Raw genomic sequence first — 20,900 nt, 5'->3', positions numbered from 1 at the left:
AACACTTAACTCTCAACACCATGATATTACCCCAATCCTGATACCTTAGTCCCCCCAATACAATACTTCCCAGCATGACACCCAGGCATAAGACCACCACATCAATGAAAAAAAAAGATATCCTAGATGTTATATCTCAGAGCTTATATGAAATGAAGGTATTGTTTTTAGTTGCTAACATACCTCTGCTCCATCTCTTCCAGGAATACCGTTTAGTCCAGATTCACCCTAAATTCAACACATTATATATTATTATTAGCATGGAATTGATATTTTTGCACAGAAAGACATAGGGTGAGGGTTAGGAATTAGCATGGTATTGATATTATTGCACAGAAAGACATAGGGTGAGGGTTAGGAATTAGCACGGTATTGATATTATTGCGCAGTAAGACATCAATTTGTGCAATTAGAGGGGGATTAGGAACTAGGTTTAAGGGGGATAGAGTAGTTGTTTTGGTGTTGTGTTAGAGGTTGGGTCAGCCATTAGATTATGATGGGGTGGGATTACAGTTAAGTTTAGTAGAGGTGGTGAGCAGATGATTTTTTTTTATTATTGAGATTAGATAGGGTTAATTGTGATGGATGGACGGACTTTGGGAAATGTATTTAACATAAAAAGAAAACGATGTAGAGACCTCTAATGTGATACATAGGGATTAGTGTATTGAATTCATTATGATGTCATATAGCATGAAAAGTGAAACTGCAAATATTGGAGGAGGGATACGAAGACTTCCATTTTTATAGCTCTGTTTTTAAAATGTATATTATATTATCTTTGCATATGTCAAATTATTATTTTTAATAAATTAATTAAATTAAAGGGAATGTAAAGTCAATTTAGACTGAGATAGAGCATGCAATTTTAAACAACTTTCCAATTTAATTCTGCTATTTAATTTGTTTTGTTCTGTTGGTATCCTTTGTTGAAAAGCATACATAGGTAGATTCAGGAGCAGCATAGTACTCCTGGGAGCCAGCTGCTAATTGGTGGCCGTGCGTAAATGCTTTTTGTCATTGGCTCACCTGATGTGTTCAGCTAACTCTCAGTAGTATATTGCTGCTCATTTTATAAAGGATATCAAGATAATGAAGAACTTTTGATAAAAGAAGTAAATTAGAAAGGTGCTTAAGATTGTATGCTCTATCTAAAATCATGAAGTAAAAATTTTGGGGTTTCATGTCCCTTTAATATTGCATTGTGAATAATAGTTTTATATATCTACATCATTGGCATAAATACAATTGAAAGTAAAGACAAAGAAAGAAGGGTAATAATCCATATTTAATTAAATATACAACCAGAACACATTAACATAGAAAACTTTTTAGAAATAGAAAACAGCTCCTTTGTCAGAGAAAAGAGCAGTCAAAGGGAAAATGTTTCCCTGAGACTTTACATAATGTAATTTATACTGGCTGTATAATAAAATAATTATGGTTATTAATCTATTTTATTTGAGTGAACCCCCCCCCTCAACAAAAAAAACAACAACAAAAAAACAACAACCTTGTTTTCTGATCTAACTATGTAGAGTTGTTGCATAAGAGAACGTTCAAGTGAAGCTGTGCAATTCTGGGACTAACCAAACAAGGTGCAGTAAAAACTTCTGTTGTTTTGCTATAATATAATATCTCAGCCAAGTCTAAATATTTTAAAACAAATTAACATTGTGTTTGCTGCAATTGTTTTTCAATAGCTATACCCCACCCACCACTTGCCTTACTTGGGGGAGCCAAGCTAGGCATGAGTTTGCAGTTGACAAATGAATGTGCCTTGTTACCTTACTACCCTTCAGACCAGGAGAACCATCATCACCTGGACGACCTTTCTTTCCCTGTTGAAAAAAATAAATAAAAATTAAATGAATAAAGAATGATGTATTTTTCAATGAATAACATTATCTTGAAAATGATTTTATATGAAAAATTAGCCTAAAAACATTATGGCCTAGATTTGGAGTTCGGCGGTAAAAGGGCTGCTAACGCTCCGCGGGCTTTTTTCTGGCCGCACCATAAATTTAACTCTGGTATCGAGAGTTTAATCAAATGCTGCGTTAGGCTCCAAAAAAGGAGCGTAGAGCATTTTTACCGCAAATGCAACTCTCGATACCAGAGTTGCTTACGGACACGGCCGGCCTCAAAAACGTGCTCGTGCACGATTCTCCCATAGGAAACAATGGGGCTGTTTGAGCTGAAAAAAAACCTAACACCTGCAAAAAAGCAGCGTTCAGCTCCTAACGCAGCCCCATTGTTTCCTATGGGGAAACACTTCCTACGTCTGCACCTAACACTCTAAGATGTACCCCGAGTCTAAACACCCCTAACCTTACACTTATTAACCCCTAATCTGCCGCCCCCGCTATCGCTGACCCCTGCATATTTTTTTAAACCCCTAATCTGCCGCTCCGTAAACCGCCGCAACCTACGTTATCCCTATGTACCCCTAATCTGCTGCCCTAACATCGCCGACCCCTATATTATATTTATTAACCCCTAATCTGCCCCCCTCAACGTCGCCGACACCTGCCTACACTTATTAACCCCTAATCTGCCGAGCGGACCTGAGCGCTACTATAATAAAGTTATTAACCCCTAATCCGCCTCACTAACCCTATCATAAATAGTATTAACCCCTAATCTGCCCTCCCTAACATCGCCGACACCTAACTTCAATTATTAACCCCTAATCTGCCGACCGGAGCTCACCGCTATTCTAATAAATGTATTAACCCCTAAAGCTAAGTCTAACCCTAACACTAACACCCCCCTAAGTTAAATATAATTTTTATCTAACGAAATAAATTAACTCTTATTAAATAAATGATTCCTATTTAAAGCTAAATACTTACCTGTAAAATACATCCTAATATAGCTACAATATAAATTATAATTATATTATAGCTATTTTAGGATTAATATTTATTTTACAGGTAACTTTGTAATTATTTTAACCAGGTACAATAGCTATTAAATAGTTAAGAACTATTTAATAGTTACCTAGTTAAAATAATAACAAAATTACCTGTAAAATAAGTCCTAACCTAAGATATAATTAAACCTAACACTACCCTATCAATAAATTAATTAAATAAACTACCTACAATTACCTACAATTAACCTAACACTACACTATCAATAAATTAATTAAATACAATTCCTACAAATAAATACAATTAAATAAACTAGCTAAAGTACAAAAAATAAAAAAGATCTAAGTTACAGAAAATAAAAAAATATTTACAAACATAATAAAAATATTACAACAATTTTAAACTAATTACACCTACTCTAAGCCCCCTAATAAAATAACAAAGCCCCCCAAAATAAAAAATTCCCTACCCTATTCTAAATTAAAAAAAGTTACAAGCTCTTTTACCTTACCAGCCCTGAACAGGGCCCTTTGCGGGGCATGCCCCAAGAATTTCAGCTCTTTTGCCTGTAAAAAAAAAACATACAATACACCCCCCCCAACATTACAACCCACCACCCACATACCCCTAATCTAACCCAAACCCCCCTTAAATAAACCTAACACTAAGCCCCTGAAGATCTTCCTACCTTGTCTTCACCATACCAGGTTCACCGATCCGTCCTGAAGAGCTCCTCCGATGTCCTGATCCAAGCCCAAGCGGGGGCTGAAGAGGTCCATGATCCGGTCAAAGTCTTCATCCAAGCGGGGCAGAAGAGGATCTTCCATCCGATTGAAGTCATCATCCAGGCGGCATCTTCGATCTTCTTCCATCCGGAGCGAAGCGGCAGGATCCTGAAGACATCCAGCGCGGAACATCCATCCGGACCGACGACTGAACGACGAATGACTGTTCCTTTAAGGGACGTCATCCAAGATGGCGTCCCTCGAATTCCGATTGGCTGATAGGATTCTATCAGCCAATCGGAATTAAGGTAGGAATTTTCTGATTGGCTGATGGAATCAGCCAATCAGAATCTAGTTCAATCCGATTGGCCGATCCAATCAGCCAATCAGATTGAGCTCGCATTCTATTGGCTGATCGGAACAGCCAATAGAATGCGAGCTCAATCTGATTGGCTGATTGGATCAGCCAATCGGATTGAACTTGATTCTGATTGGCTGATTCCATCAGCCAATCAGAAAATTCCTACCTTAATTCCGATTGGCTGATAGAATCCTATCAGCCAATCGGAATTCGAGGGACGCCATCTTGGATGACGTCCCTTAAAGGAACAGTCATTCGTCGTTCAGTCGTCGGTCCGGATGGATTTTCCGCGCTGGATGTCTTCAGGATCCTGCCGCTTCGCTCCGGATGGAAGAAGATCGAAGATGCCGCCTGGATGATGACTTCAATCGGATGGAAGATCCTCTTCTGCCCCGCTTGGATGAAGACTTTGACCGGATCATGGACCTCTTCAGCCCCCGCTTGGGCTTGGATCAGGACATCGGAGGAGCTCTTCAGGACGGATCGGTGAACCTGGTATGGTGAAGACAAGGTAGGAAGATCTTCAGGGGCTTAGTGTTAGGTTTATTTAAGGGGGGTTTGGGTTAGATTAGGGGTATGTGGGTGGTGGGTTGTAATGTTGGGAGGGGGGGTATTGTATTTATTCTTTTACAGGCAAAAGAGCTGAAATTCTTGGGGCATGCCCCGCAAAGGGCCCTGTTCAGGGCTGGTAAGGTAAAAGAGCTTGTAACTTTTTTAATTTAGAATAGGGTAGGGAATTTTTTATTTTGGGGGGCTTTGTTATTTTATTAGGGGGCTTAGAGTAGGTGTAATTAGTTTAAAATTGTTGTAATATTTTTATTATGTTTGTAAATATTTTTTTATTTTCTGTAACTTAGATCTTTTTTATTTTTTGTACTTTAGCTAGTTTATTTAATTGTATTTATTTGTAGGAATTGTGTTTAATTAATTTATTGATAGTGTAGTGTTAGGTTAATTGTAGGTAATTGTAGGTAGTTTATTTAATTAATTTATTGATAGGGTAGTGTTAGGTTTAATTATATCTTAGGTTAGGACTTATTTTACAGGTAATTTTGTTATTATTTTAACTAGGTAACTATTAAATAGTTCTTAACTATTTAATAGCTATTGTACCTGGTTAAAATAATTACAAAGTTACCTGTAAAATAAATATTAATCCTAAAATAGCTATAATATAATTATAATTTATATTGTAGCTATATTAGGATGTATTTTACAGGTAAGTATTTAGCTTTAAATAGGAATAATTTATTTAATAAGAGTTAATTTATTTCGTTAGATAAAAATTATATTTAACTTAGGGGGGTGTTAGTGTTAGGGTTAGACTTAGCTTTAGGGGTTAATACATTTATTAGAATAGCGGTGAGCTCCGGTCGGCAGATTAGGGGTTAATAATTGAAGTTAGGTGTCGGCGATGTTAGGGAGGGCAGATTAGGGGTTAATACTATTTATGATAGGGTTAGTGAGGCGGATTAGGGGTTAATAACTTTATTATAGTAGCGCTCAGGTCCGCTCGGCAGATTAGGGGTTAATAAGTGTAGGCAGGTGTCGGCGACGTTGAGGGGGGCAGATTAGGGGTTAATAAATATAATATAGGGGTCGGCGGTGTTAGGGGTAGCAGATTAGGGGTACATAGGGATAACGTAGGTGGCGGCGATTTGCGGTCGGAAGATTAGGGGTTAATTATTTTAAGTAGCTTGCGGCGACGTTGTGGGGGGCAAGTTAGGGGTTAAGAAATATAATATAGGGGTCGGCGGGGTTAGGGGCAGCAGATTAGGGGTACATAAGTATAACGTAGGTGGCGGTCGGCAGATTAGGGGTTAAAAATTTTAATCGAGTGGCGGCGATGTGGGGGGAGCTCGGTTTAGGGGTACATAGGTAGTTTATGGGTGTTAGTGTACTTTAGGGTACAGTAGTTAAGAGCTTTATAAACCGGCGTTAGCCAGAAAGCTCTTAACTCCTGCTATTTTCAGGCGGCTGGAATCTTGTCGTTAGAGCTCTAACGCTCACTTCAGAAACGACTCTAAATACCAGCGTTAGAAAGATCCCATTGAAAAGGGCGTAGGGGGATCTGCGGTATGGAAAAGTCGCGGCTGAAAAGTGAGCGTTAGACCCTTTAATCACTGACTCCAAATACCAGCGGGCGCCCAAAACCAGCGTTAGGAGCCTCTAACGCTGGTTTTGACGGCTACCGCCGAACTCCAAATCTAGGCCTTTATTTTGTTACTTAGAAAAATCCTAAAAACCCTTTGAAATATTTTTAAAGATGTTTATTCATATAATTGTTGAAATTATGTTTCCATTGTTTATTCAAGTACAGGAACCTTCTGTATTTTATTTTTAATACTAAATTTCAAATGTTATGCTTTATTTTTTATAAATATCAAATAAGTTACAACGTATATACCCTGATGATATTTTTTTTTTATTTACAGACACTCTAGTGCCACTTTATTATCATAATCATTGTGATTGAATTGAAAGATTTATGTTGAAATATATTTATAACCTATAAACACAGGAATAACGTACTCCCTTCTCACAACGTAGCATAGTACAAACTGTTGGCTGCCATTTTGTAAAATAAATGTTCTTACTTCACAGATATCTATTTTTAGAGGTGGGAAAACACTATAGTATAACAACCAGTGGGGAACGTACACCGGCCAACCAGAAATATTCTAGTCCACTCAATATGGATGGAATAAAGCCCAATTCCTTACTCATCCTCTGCAATTCCTTATTAGTCTGGGGAAAAGTGGGGAACTTATGCTTAGAGGATAGTTTGAATATGCAAGTGTTTTATGATGCATGGCTTTCCGCCAGCAGAAAACAGAGGCAGCACTTACTGTTTCTTGTGAGGCAGCTTTACAAAGTATGCCTACAACAATAAATGTCTAAGGGGATACGTAATTACACTGTATAGAAGCTTCAGTATCTACTAATTATAAAATAACAGACTTCTTTTCTTGTTTGATAATAATTTATGTATTTATTTAATAATAAGGACTTATGCATTATTATTCAAGATAAAGCTATAATTATCAAGATGCAAGAAAAAAATATTATCGTGCATCAAACCTTTTATCTTGGAGAAAAATGTGGATGCACTCCAAAGCAGTTAAATATAAAGCCCCCCAAACTTTAAAACATAAACATTTAAAATAACAACAAAAGACATGGAGAAACAGACTTATGTGGCACCTAATCATAGACTAAAATCATTCATCTCAGGATATGTTCAAGTGAGTAAAATCTCACACTTTAGAACAACATGTCTTTATAATGTAGATTTTGCAAACTCTCTGACTGAGTGATAACCCACATATACATGAGCTAGATTAACCTTATAATACCCATAATATCTACAGCTATGTCAAATGTAAGATGTGATTATTCATTTTATTATCCTTAACATCCTTGTGTTGCCTTATATTTTTGTATATAGATTAGTAGACAAGATATATAATAGCAAGGAAAAGGGGCAACCCTGTCTTGTTCTGCTTAATTTTTTAAAATTTTCCTGAAGAAAATCTAACCCCAAAAAATCCTAGCGCTATATTGACCATGACTTTTTCCATGTCCCCTTGTGTGTGCTTTTATAAAAACCTAACTAGAATATTTGGTGCTGCCTTTGCTAACTGCTTTCTCATAGTCTACAGGCAGTCAACATAGAGCTTATCATAGGTTTCTGGATCGGGGGGAAGATGCCCCCACTGAGATTTTGTTCCTTGTGTTTAACCATAATCACTGCAAAACTTGATAGGGGTATTCATTAAAAACGTCATCTTTTTTGTAAACGTTAAAAATTTAAAATTCTCATAATGACAATCCATATAACAGTAAAAACACTACATGAGACCTGCAGGTGGGCAGTCTTATGCGTTTTGGCTTGCCTTAGCCTTATTCATAGACAATATGACCTTCACCTCACTGGCTCCTGTGGTCCCTTTATTGGACCAATCAGGATCCTTACAACCAACTTGAGTCTTCAACGTATATATAAAACCTCAAACATCATCATTAGTATTGAGTTTCTTATAACTAAACTTATGCTTTTTTTTCTATCTGTTAGCAATCCTGATATTACTGTAACTATCTTACATACTAATATCAAAAAGTGTTTAATCATTTAAACTTTTTTTTCACTGTTAGTCACTCTATATAGAGGTACTGCAAACAGGTTCTGAAAATGTAAACAGTTTTTTAGGACATGTCCATTAGATGTCACTGTTATTCATTCCATATTTTAATTACTATGCTGTTTTATCAATCTTGATACTAAAATGCTGTTCTGTAGGGTTAGAAATGAAAGCAATAGCGTTGTAGCTATTTCAATACTAGCTGAACACAATAATGGACATATCAATGCATCAATATTTTAATATATATTATTTTCTAAGGGGTATAGCTACACAATATCCTTTACCGAGAAAAGAGGAGTAATAATTAGCATGATCAATGTTAATTCAATCTTGGGCTTCAATGGTTAATTATAAACCATTACCAAAAATGAATGATATCTGTGACTACATTCAACCCTTTTTGTGCAGATCTCTACTTGTAGATCTTTTTTGTATCCTTTCTATCACCATCCAAGAGAAGAAGTTAGTGGTCTGATTATGATGGGAGATTAAATGTTTTGCTGCACCTGCTGCACTATTGCCATGTTCAATATCATTCAAATGTTCATGAATGCATACTCTCACCACACACAAGGTGCAACCAACGTACTGTTGATTACAATTGGTACATCTGATCATGTATATAATGTAGTCAGACCTACAGTTTGTGCAGTGTCTGTGTGTAAAAGTAGATTGAAAAGTCTTCCCTGTAGTGGTACATGCAGGAAGATATCCTCTGAGCAGTTTTGCCTTAGATGCAAAAACTGACCTCTTGTTATCCCATAACTCATATGCTTTGGATGAAAGCTCCCTGCATGAAGGAATGCATTAGAAGCTATAGGTTTACTATAAAGGGATGTAATAATCCTTCCTTCACTGGTTACTACCATTAGTAAAACATCAAGATAAGGATTTTTTTCTTGGTCTAAAGTAGAGGTGAATTGTAAGCCTACTACATTGTCATTAAAATATGCAACACAATCTGTGCTCAATGTTTCAGACCCTGACCAAGCAAACAGAAAATCGTCTATATATCTTTTATAACCCACAATAGAGCTCTGGAAGGGATTTTCACCCGCTTAAACATGGGACAGTTCCCACCAACCCATGAATAGGTTGGTGTAAGCTGGGGCAAACTTGGTCCCCATAGCTGTACCACGTTTCTGCAGGTTGAACATCCCCCCAAACTCAAAATAATTGTGGGTTAATAGAAATTCCAATACTCTCAAAATATGTTCTCTTAAGTCAGAAGAATAGTCACCAAAATGTCTATCATATAACCTACAGCCTCTAGTCCTTTATCATGTGGAATGGCCCAATATAGGCCAACCACATCCACCATTAACCAACTTATGTTGTCTTGCCAAGAAAAGCCTTCTAATGTTTTCAACAGGTGTTTTAGTGCCCCTTAGGTAGGTAAGAGGGAAGTTTAAATGCCATTGGTTGTAACAACGACTCCACCCAATTAGAAAGATTTTCAAAGAGGAAGCCAATACCTGCGACTATTGGTCTCCCTTTTACCCCTATGATCAATTTGTGAACTTTGGAGAGGTGTTGGAAGATGGGAATGACATGATCTTTCACATATAGATAATCAAAGGTGGGATCATACAAAATGCCCAGTTCAAAGCCATCATCAAGCAAATCATATAATTGAGCTTTGTACAAATGTAGGCTCACTCAATAATTTTGAATAAACCATAGTATCTCCCAGTTGTCTTTGGGCCTCCAATACATAGTATGATTTATCCACGACTACAATAAAGCCTCCCTTATCTGACTGCCTTTGATCATGTGTCAAGTTGTCTTTTTGAGAAACCTTTTGTGAGTTTAATCATAAGAGGTCTTCCTCCACCCTTTTGTAGGAAGGATTCCAGCACTGTACCCCTCACATGAGTGGGATAAAATGTGGATTTTTATTTAAACCCTACATGGGAATATGTATTGTGTTCTATTACACTACCTTCCATCTCCAAAGTGTACAGATTTAAAAAGTCACTAACTTCAGTTAGATTTAAATAATCATACGGAGTGCTTGTGTTATTCCCTGTCATTAGTAAATTGTCATTATCAGTCTCCTGTCCTGTTTTGAAATATTTCTTGAGAGTTAAGATCCTAATGAACATATTTAAGTCTATTATAGTGTAAAAAATGTTAAATCTAGCTGTTGGTACAAAATTAAGATCTAAGCCTAGTACTGATATCTCAGCCTCTGTCAGGATGTTTTAGATAAATTGATCACATTGGTGCCCTGTACTTGTTGTTTTCTCTCCCTCGCCTGAGAGCATGATGCTCCTTCTGGGATGTCTGTTTCTTGGTCACTTGTGTTGGTTCTTCCATCCTTCCTATTCCTCCTCCTGCTCCCCTCTGTTGCCCCAGGGCCAAACAAAAATCCTGTTAGGCTTGTGGAAAAAAATACCTCCTGTTTTTACTTGAAACTGTTTATATCTATTTCCTCTGTGGGCTTTGTGTGGAGGCTGAGACCGTGACCTAACTGTTCTATCTGTTGGTCCAGAAATCCAAAAGAGGAAGGCAGCAATAGTGGGATAAAAATGTTCATTCAGCACACAGAACGCAACGTTTTGGGAGTGAACCTACCTTAATCATGCAATGAAACACACTGATACAAAGTATCCTTAAATACCTTACCACCGCAAGGGGGCAGTAGTAGGTATTCAAAAAATTAACCATTTCAAGTATTTGAACATTTCAAGTATAGAATATCTAAATATTCTTTGACACAGAGTGAAAAGATATATATAAAAAATGTTTTTATCAAAAAACAGAAGCAAAAAAATATATGCCCCAAACAAAATAATATAATTGGCAATAATGCAACAAGGGAGAATTGTTTGTTGTATATTTGTAGCACAAATTTTACAAAATGGTGTCCAACTGGCATCAAAAGAGTTACTCAAGTGGGTGATTATGGTGATTATGATTTTGTCGAGTGGGCCATCCTCTGATGAGGAAACTGGGACAATGAGTTTCGTTCCAGAGGCTGTCACTCATAATGCCCCACCTCCTCCCATGTTAGGTAATGTTAGTATATTCACATCAGAAACTGAGGGACCAACAGATAGTGTGTAAATAAAGATGAACAGTCCAACCAGGTCTCCACCACCAAGACTAGATAATATCCAGAAAACCAAAAGAGGAAGGCAGCAATAGTGGGATAAAAATATTTATTCAGCACACAGAGCGCAACGTTTTGGGAGTGAACCTCCCTTAATCATGCAATGAAACACACTGATACAAAGTATCCTTAAATACCTTACCACCACAAGGGGGCAGTAGTAGGTATTCACAAAATTAACCATTTCAAGTATTTGAACATTTCAAGTATAGAATATCTAAATATTCTTTGACACAGAGTGAAAAGATATATATAAATTTTTTTTATCAAAAAACAAAAGCATATACAATTATTAAGAATAAACTTAAAGGGAAATTTGCAGAAAAAAATATGCAGAAAAAATTATATACATATTGTCATTAGTATTTATCTTTAATTGAATAAGGAGTATAATATCCCCAAGATCTACTCAGGTACACATCAAAAATTCATTTGCATGCATATATTTACAGAAAAACAGATAGATCCCAGTCCCTGTTCATACCATCTGGTTCCATAGTGCCAAGTTCAAAGATCCAAAAGCATTCTCTTTGCTTTAATAATACATTTCTATCCCCACCCCTTCTTGGTCTAGGGACAAATTCAATGATCTGGAAACGTAACTGATTAACAGCATGTCCCATTTTAGAAAAATGATAAGTAGGTACATCCACAAATTGTGGTATATTCGGATTACATGTCCTTAAAATACCCCAATGTTTTTTAATGATATTCTGAATTTGATGACTATGGGAGTTAAACTCAGAGACAAAGATCATCCGTTGACCTTTAGATTTAGTTTTTTTCTTCTGGGAACCTAAAAGGTTCTCTCTAGGGATATGCGATACAGCATCCATTTCTTTCTTAATCAGGGTCAATGGATAGCCTCTCTCAATAAAGCGTTCCCCCATTTCTCTCAATCTAATATCAAATAGATTTTTATCAGTAACAATGCGACAAACCCTCAGTAACTGAGATCTAGGCAAAGATTTTAAAAGAGCTAATGGATGGGCACTATCAAAATGCAATAAACTATTGCGATCGGTGGGTTTTCTGAAAAGATCAACTTTAATGAAATCATCAACTTTAATTATTTTAGTGTCCAAAAACACCAGTTCCTCCTCACTATAAGTCAAGGTAAATTTCAAATGAGTGGTGGAACTATTCAAGTCATTTACAAAGGATACCAGGGTTCCAACGTCGCCCAACCATATGCCAAAGACATCATTGATGTAGCGCCACCAACAGGCACCGCATCGAATGAAGTCCAAATTGGCATAAACAAATTTTCCTTAAAATAAACTCATAAGCAAATTAGCATAGTTAGGGGCAACGTTGGAACCCATGGCAGTGCCCTGTATCTGCAAAAAATAATCGTCCTGAAACAAAAAATAGTTGTAATAAAGAACAAATTCAAGCAAAATAATGAGAAAATCAACTTGTGCCCTGGAAAAATCTCCACTACTACTCAGAACATATTTAACAGCCCCCACACCACTCACATGTGTAATTGAGGTGTATAGGCTTTCAACATCAAGGCTAAACAGTAGAAATTTGCCAGTGCCAACCCCAAAGCCTCAATTTTTAATAAAAAGTTGCTAGTGTCCCTAAGAAAAGAGTTAGAATTCTCCACAAAAGGTCTTAAAATTTTATCCAAATAAATAAATATATTAGAAGACACTGAGCCAATGCTGGACACTATAGGGCAACCCGGGGCTTCTAATATATCTATTTATTTGGATAAAATTTTCAGACATTTTGTGTAGAATTCTAACTCTTTTCTTAGGGACACTAGCAACTTTTTATTAAAAATTGAGGCTTTGGGGTTGGGCACTGGCAAATTTCTACTGTTTAGCCTTGATGTTGAAAGCCTATACACCTCAATTACACATGTGAGTGGTGTGGGGGCTGTTAAATATGTTCTGAGTAGTAGTGGAGATTTTTCCAGGGCACAAGTTGATTTTCTCATTATTTTGCTTGAATTTGTTCTTTATTACAACTATTTTTTGTTTCAGGACGATTATTTTTTGCAGATACAGGGCACTGCCATGGGTTCCAACGTTGCCCCTAACTATGCTAATTTGCTTATGAGTTTATTTGAAGAAAAATTTGTTTATGCCAATTTGGACTTCATTCGATGTGGTGCCTGTTGGTGGCGCTACATCAATGATGTCTTTGGCATATGGTTGGGCGACGTTGGAACCCTGGTATCCTTTGTAAATGACTTGAATAGTTCCACCACTCATTTGAAATTTACCTTGACTTATAGTGAGGAGGAACTGGTGTTTTTGGACACTAAAATCATTAAAGTTGATGATTTCATTAAAGTTGATCTTTTCAGAAAACCCACCGATCGCAATAGTTTATTGCATTTTGATAGTGCCCATCCATTAGCTCTTTTAAAATCTTTGCCTAGATCTCAGTTACTGAGGGTTCGTCGCATTGTTACTGATAAAAATCTATTTGATATTAGATTGAGAGAAATGGGGGAACGCTTTGTTGAGAGAGGCTATCCATTGACCCTGATTAAGAAAGAAATGGATGCTGTATCGCATATCCCTAGAGAGAACCTTTTAGGTTCCCAGAAGAAAAAAACTAAATCTAAAGGTCAACGGATGATCTTTGTCTCTGAGTTTAACTCCCATAGTCATCAAATTCAGAATATCATTAAAAAACATTGGGGTATTTTAAGGACATGTAATCCGAATATACCACAATTTGTGGATGTACCTACTTATCATTTTTCTAAAATGGGACATGCTGTTAATCAGTTACGTTTCCAGATCATTGAATTTGTCCCTAGACCAAGAAGGGGTGGGGATAGAAATGTATTATTAAAGCAAAGAGAATGCTTTTGGATCTTTGAACTTGGCACTATGGAACCAGATGGTATGAACAGGGACTGGGATCTATCTGTTTTTCTGTAAATATATGCATGCAAATGAATTTTTGATGTGTACCTGAGTAGATCTTGGGGATATTATACTCCTTATTCAATTAAAGATAAAAACTAATGACAATATGTATATAATTTTTTTCTGCATAATTTTTTCTGCAAATTTCCCTTTAAGTTTATTCTTAATAATTGTATATTCTTTTGTTTTTTGATAAAAAATTTTTTATATATATCTTTTCACTCTATGTCAAAGAATATTTAGATATTCTATACTTGAAATGTTCAAATACTTGAAATGGTTAATTTTGTGAATACCTACTACTGCCCCCTTGTGGTGGTAAGGTATTTAAGGATACTTTGTATCAGTGTGTTTCATTGCATGATTAAGGGAGGTTCACTCCCAAAACGTTGCGCTCTGTGTGCTGAATAAATATTTTTATCCCACTATTGCTGCCTTCCTCTTTTGGTTTTCTGGATATTATCTAGTCTTGGTGGTGGAGACCTGGTTGGACTGTTCATCTTTATTTACACACTATCTGTTGGTCCCTCAGTTTCTGATGTGAATATACTAACATTACCTAACATGGGAGGAGGTGGGGCATTATGAGTGACAGCCTCTGGAACGAAACTCATTGTCCCAGTTTCCTCATCAGAGGATGGCCCACTCGACAAAATCATAATCACCATAATCACCCACTTGAGTAACTCTTTTGATGCTACAAATATACAACAAACAATTCTCCCTTGTTGCATTATTGCCAATTATATTATTTTGTTTGGGGCATATTTTTCAACCTCCCAGGAAAGAATTCTGAGGATGCCCGTGGATGTGCAGTGCTTAATCAGTCTTTTGCCAAAATAATTATGTTCTCAGTTCCTGACAATGCTCTTCATAGTCTTAAATATTTTTAGAGGTATATTACATCTTCTCTGTGACTCCTAATGAATATGTCTGGCTTTTAAGTTATCTATATTATTGCCCATGCTTGTATTCCATAATAGAAAGCTTACAGCAGCAAGATAAACTGCATATTTTCCAAAATTAAATATATTAAGATGTGTTAAGTAATTCTTGCTGCATCTATGCTCATTAAAAGTAGGATGATACACATTAATGGGGGCATCAAAGTTAATAATTTAATTTGCAATACAAAAATAGGTTCTATCAGTCTTTAAAGGGACATAAAACCCAACATTTTTCTTACATGATTCAGATAGGGAATACAATTTTAAAAAAAATTCCAATTTACTTCTATTATCAAATTTGCTTTGTTCCCTTTTTTTTGTCTTTGTTAAAGAGATATCTAGATAGGTAGTGTGCACATGTCTGGAGCACTAGATGACAGGAAATAGTGCTGCCATCTAGTGCTCTTGCTAATGTATAATATTGTTGCAAAACTGCTGCAATGTAGTACTGCAGACACGTGCACACTCCTGAAGTTACTTTCCCGCTTTTTAACAAAGGATAACAAAAAACGAAGAAAATTTGATAATAGAAGTAAATTAGAAAGTTGTTTAAAATTGTATGTTCTATCTGAATAATGAGATAAATTTGGAGGCCGATTTATCAACCCCCGAATGCAGTTGCTTCCACGCAAGCCTTCAGGCTCGCTGGAAAAAGTAATTAAGAAGCAGCGGTCTTAACACTGCTGCTTCTTAACTCATCCCCCTCCTATGAGGCAGTGGACAGCAATCCGCACAATCAGATACGATCGGGTTGATTGACAACCCCTGCTAGCGGCCGATTGGCCGCGAATGTGCAGATGGTGGAATTGCACAATCATTTGACTAGAAATCCTTGTGCAATGATAAATGCCAACAGCGTATGCTGTCAGCATTTATCGATGTGTGGCGGACATTGTTAAATCGGCCCCTTGGGTTTTAAGTCCATTTAACAATTTCTTATGCAGAATTATAAAAGCATGAGAGTACTTTATATTTCAGTGTTATAAAGAATAACAACATTAAAATGTAAAGCACCCTCTTTCTTTTATAAGTCTGCAAAAGTCTTTTTTTGGATGCCAGGTGTGGTTGGTATTAAGAGACAGATTAATTCATGGCAATCAACACTGAGCTATCCCTTATACTACAGTATAGAGTAACTGCCAGTATGTGGTTCTAGGTGAATAGGACACTGCTCTGCATTTGTTACATATATTCCAAAGATATTAAGAGAGATACATCTTTAATGGTGCACATTTTGGTCTAGAGAAAGTCATAATTAAATTTAATTTATTAGAATGTACTCACAGCAGATCCTGGGAGTCCTCTTTCCCCCTTCTCACATGCGCAGACAGGTGCACGGGCACACTAAAAAAGAAAATATGATTACTACCGAGAAACTTGCAACTTCATTGCTATTTAGAAGTTAAATACTGCAATATTACTTAGATTGTTGTAGCTAACATATATTAGCTAAGTATCATAAATCATATATAAAATGAATAATCTGCTTATTTTACCTACAAAGCGCTAGATTAAGAGTCGAGCGGTAAATACTGTCCACGCTCGCAAGCTAACTCATACTTTAGGGCAATGCCCTAAAAAAGGCCCTTTGAAGGGCAATATCTGTAGTTTAGTGATAGAATAGTTTTTTTTATTTTGGGTTGTTTTTTGTCAGTGTGGTTTTATTTTTGGTAATTTGTTATTTTTTGTAATGGTAGATTTTTTTTGGAATGGTAGTTTTTTTAAAAATGTTTTTACGGTAAGGTTACTCTGTTCTGGGGTAACCTAGGGGTGTTAGGTTAAGGGATTTAGATGTTAGTAGGTTTCTTTGCGATGGGGGTTGTGGTGGTTTAGGGGTCAATAGTGTTGTGGGTTACTTTGCGATAGGGATTGTGGAGGTTTAAGGGTTAATAGTATAGTGGGTTACTTTACGATGGGGGTTGTAGTGGTTTAGGAGTTAATAGTGTAGTGGGATACTTTGCGATTGGGGTGTATGGTGTTTTAGGGGTTAATAGTGTAGTAGTTTACTTTGCGATGGGGGTTTGGCAGTTCACGGGTTAATAGTGTAATGGGTTACTTTGCGATGGGGGTTGTGGCAGTTTAGAGGTTAATACACTAGTTTAGTGCAACTGTTTCCTCTGGCCAAACTTTTAACGCAACCTTTAAAGGGATAGTCTGATTAAAATTAAACTTTCATGGTTTAGATAGAGCAAGCAATTTTACACAACTTTCTAATTGACTCCTATTATCATTTTTTCTTCATTCTCTTGCTATCTTTATTTGAAAAAGAAAGAATGTAAGCTCAAGAGCCAGCTCATTTTTGGTTCAGCACTTGGGTAGCGCTTGCTGATTGTTGTCTAAATGTAACCACCAATAAGCGCAACCCAGGTCCTGAACCAAAAGTGGGTCGGCTCCTAAGCTTACATTCTTGCTTTTTCAAATAAAGATACCAAGAGAATGAAGAAAAGTTGATAATAGGAGTAAATGAGAAAGTTGCCAATAATTGCATGTTCTATCTGAATCATGAATGTTTAATTTTACTAGACTATCCTTTTACTAGACTATACTTTCAACTTGTAATAGGAGCAGACATTACTGTTCAACATCACCCATAGAAAATATGGGGAGCGGTAATTTAAACAGAGCGCCATTTGTAATATGGATTTAAGCGAACACCGCAATTTCACAATTGCGTTTATGCTCCTCGTAATAACAATAGCGCTCCACTCATAATCTGGCCCAAAATCTCTTGACCAAATTGTTAAATTAAATAATTTCCAAAGGACCATTACGGCTCCCATGGCTTGTAAAAATGAGTTAAATGCCCTGTACAGTTGTCAAATGGATAGTCCTTATCCATATGTGACTAATCTCATGGCTGTATCATTTTAATCCATTAGCCTTATCTTTACCCTTTAAATGAAATATAATAGATGGATAGACAGATGGATGAATGGATGATACATAGATAGATAGATAATAGATGGATAGATAGAAATAGATAGAGATAGGTATAAATAGATAGAGATATAGATAGATATATAGATAGATAAATATATAGATAAATACATACGGCTAGATCATGAGTTTGGCGTTAGGGTAAAAAAGCAGCATTAAGGGGTCCTAACGCTGCTTTTTACCGCCCACTGGTATTACGAGTCTGGCAGGTACAGGTGTACCGCTCACTTTTTTTCCGCGACTCGAGGCTACCGCAAATCCCCTTACGTCAATTGCATATCCTATCTTTTTAATGGGATTTGCCTAATGCTTGTGTGACAGACCCCTCTGTCAGTACTGGAAGGGTTAACTTTGTTCAGCTTTGAGAAGCTATTTTCTAAAGACAGGTTTCCTGGCAGCAGCATTGTTTACTGTAATTAAGTTTAAGTGATAAGCGTTCACATTGTTTAATCACCTCCAGAGAGCAGACTGCCAGATGATAAGAAGGACTCCATTGTTTTCTTGTGTTTAAATTGTTTATTTGGTTAAGAAATGTAATTCTATTGTATCATGTCAAAGGGCGTCTTCCCTCTATCTAATGTACAATACTCTTCCAACCCCCCATCTGGTCTCAGACCTGCATAAATACTGGGCATATAGCCCTCAATAAAGTACATTCAGTTTTACCTTCAATGTGGAGCTTGGTCTCATGTTTGGGGGGGGAATTAGCTGGGTTGTGTGTTGCTGATCCCATATTCAGGACATCTTTCATCTGGTATTAACCCTTGATATCCGGGTTATACCATAACACTGGTATTGTGAGTCTTGGAAGAAGTGAGCGGTAGACCCTCTCCTGTCCAGACTCCTAACGCATTTGAAAGTCAGTAGTTAAGAGTTTTATGGGCTAACGCCGGAACATAAAGTTCTTAACTAAAGTGCTACAAAGTACACTAACACCCATAAACTACCTATTAACCCCTAAACCGAGGCCCCCCCCAACTCGCAAAGACTAAAATAAATTTTTTTAACCCCTAATCTGCCGACCGGACATTGCCGCCACCTACATTATACCTATGAACCCCTAATCTGCTGCCCCTAACATCGCCGACACCTACATTATATTTATTAAACCCTAATCTGCCCCCCCAAAGTCGCAGACACCTACCTACATTTATTAACCCCTAATCTTCCAACCCCAACGTCACCGCTACTATAATAAATTTATTAACCCCTAAACCTAAGTCTAACCCTAAGTCTAACCCTCCCTAACTTAAATATAATTTAAATTAAACAAAATAAATTTAACATAATTAAATAAATTAATCCTATTTAAAACTAAATACTTACCGATAAAATAAACCCTAAGCTAGCTACAATATAACTAATAGTTACATTGTAGCTAGCTTAGGATTTATTTTTATTTTACAGGCAACTTTGTATTTATTTTAACTAGGTAGACTAATTATGAAATAGTTATTAACTATTTAATAACTACCTAGCTAAAATAAGTACAAAATTACCTGTAAAATAAATCCTAACCTAAGTTACAATTACACCTAACACTACACTATCATTAAACTAATTGCCTGAACTACCTACAATTAATTACAATTAAATGAAATAAAGTAAATTACGAACCCCCCCCACTAAATTACAGAAAATAAAAAAAGAATTACAAGAATTTTAAACTAATTACACCTAATCTAATCCCCCAATAAAATAAAAAAGCCCACCAAAATAAAAAATTTTCCCTACCCTATACTAAATTACAAATAGCCCTTAAAAGGGCCTTTTGCAGAACATTGCCCCAAAGTAATCAGCTCTTTTACCTGTAAAAAAAATACAATACCCCCCAACATTACAACCCACCACCCACACACCTCTACTCTATAACTCACCCAATCCCCCCTTAAAAAAACCTAACACTAACCCCCTGAAGATCACCCTACCTTGAGCCGTCTTCACCCAGCCAGGCACAAGTAGTCCTCCAGAGGGTCCGAAGTCTTCATCCAATCGGGGCAGAAGAGGTCCTCCAGACGGCAGAAGGCTTCATCCAGGCGGCATCTTCTATCTTCATCCTTCCGGAGCGGAGCGGGTCCATCTTCAATCCAGCCGATGCGGAGCATCCTCTTCAAACAAAGTCCTAACGAAGAATGAAGGTTCCTTTAAATAATGTCATCCAAGATGGCGTCCCTTGAATTCCGATTGGCTGATAGAATCCTATCAGCCAATCGGAATTAAGGTAGGAAAAATCCTATTGGCTGATGTAATCATCCAATCGGATTGAAGTTCAATCCGATTGGCTGATCCAATCAGCCAATAGGATTGACCTCGCATTCTATTGGCTGTTCCAATCAGCCAATAGAATGCGAGGTCAATCCTATTGGCTGATTGGATCAGCCAATCGGATTGAAATTCAATCCGATTGGCTGATAGCATCAACCAATAGGATTTTTCCTACCTTAATTCCGATTGGCTGATAGGATTCTATCAGCCAATCGGAATTCAAGGGACGCCATCTTGGATGACGTCATTTAAAGGAACCTTCATTCTTCGTTAGGACTTTGTTTGAAGAGGATGCTCCGCATCGGCTGGATTGAAGATGGACCCGCTCCGGTCCAGAAGGATGAAGATAGAAGATGCCGCCTGGATGAAGCCTTCTGCCGTCTGGAGGACCTCTTCTGCCCCGATCGGATGAAGACTTCGGACCCTCTGGAGGACCAATTGTGCCCAACTGGGTGAAGATGGCTCAAGGTAGGGTGATCTTCAGGGGGTTAGTGTTAGGTTTTTTTAAGGGGGGGTTGGGTGGGTTTTAGAGTAGGAGTGTGTGGGTGGTGGGTTGTAATGTTGGGGGGGTATTGTATTTTTTTTTACAGGTAAAAGAGCTGATTACTTTGGGGCAATGCCCCGCAAAAGGCCCT

The 20,900-nt window shown here is 37.1% G+C and overlaps 1 protein-coding gene across 1 annotated transcript in view; it reads right to left on the bottom strand.

The window, feature by feature from the left end:
- COL28A1 (collagen type XXVIII alpha 1 chain) overlaps window positions 1-20,900 on the bottom strand; it is a 124,490-nt gene that overhangs the window by 92,937 nt on the left and 10,653 nt on the right. Inside the window, exons 5-7 of the mRNA XM_053698402.1 lie at window positions 16,348-16,407; window positions 1,788-1,841; window positions 184-228 (exon numbers count right to left, since the gene is read on the bottom strand). Of these exons, the coding sequence (XP_053554377.1) occupies window positions 184-228; window positions 1,788-1,841; window positions 16,348-16,407 (159 nt within the window). The remainder of the gene's footprint in view (window positions 1-183; window positions 229-1,787; window positions 1,842-16,347; window positions 16,408-20,900) is intronic.

This window comes from Bombina bombina, chromosome 1 (genome assembly GCF_027579735.1).
Source record: "Bombina bombina isolate aBomBom1 chromosome 1, aBomBom1.pri, whole genome shotgun sequence".
NCBI lineage: Eukaryota > Metazoa > Chordata > Amphibia > Anura > Bombinatoridae > Bombina > Bombina bombina.
The sequence above is the reverse complement of the archived record's forward strand: the minus strand, read 5'-3'. Positions and strand labels throughout refer to the sequence as shown.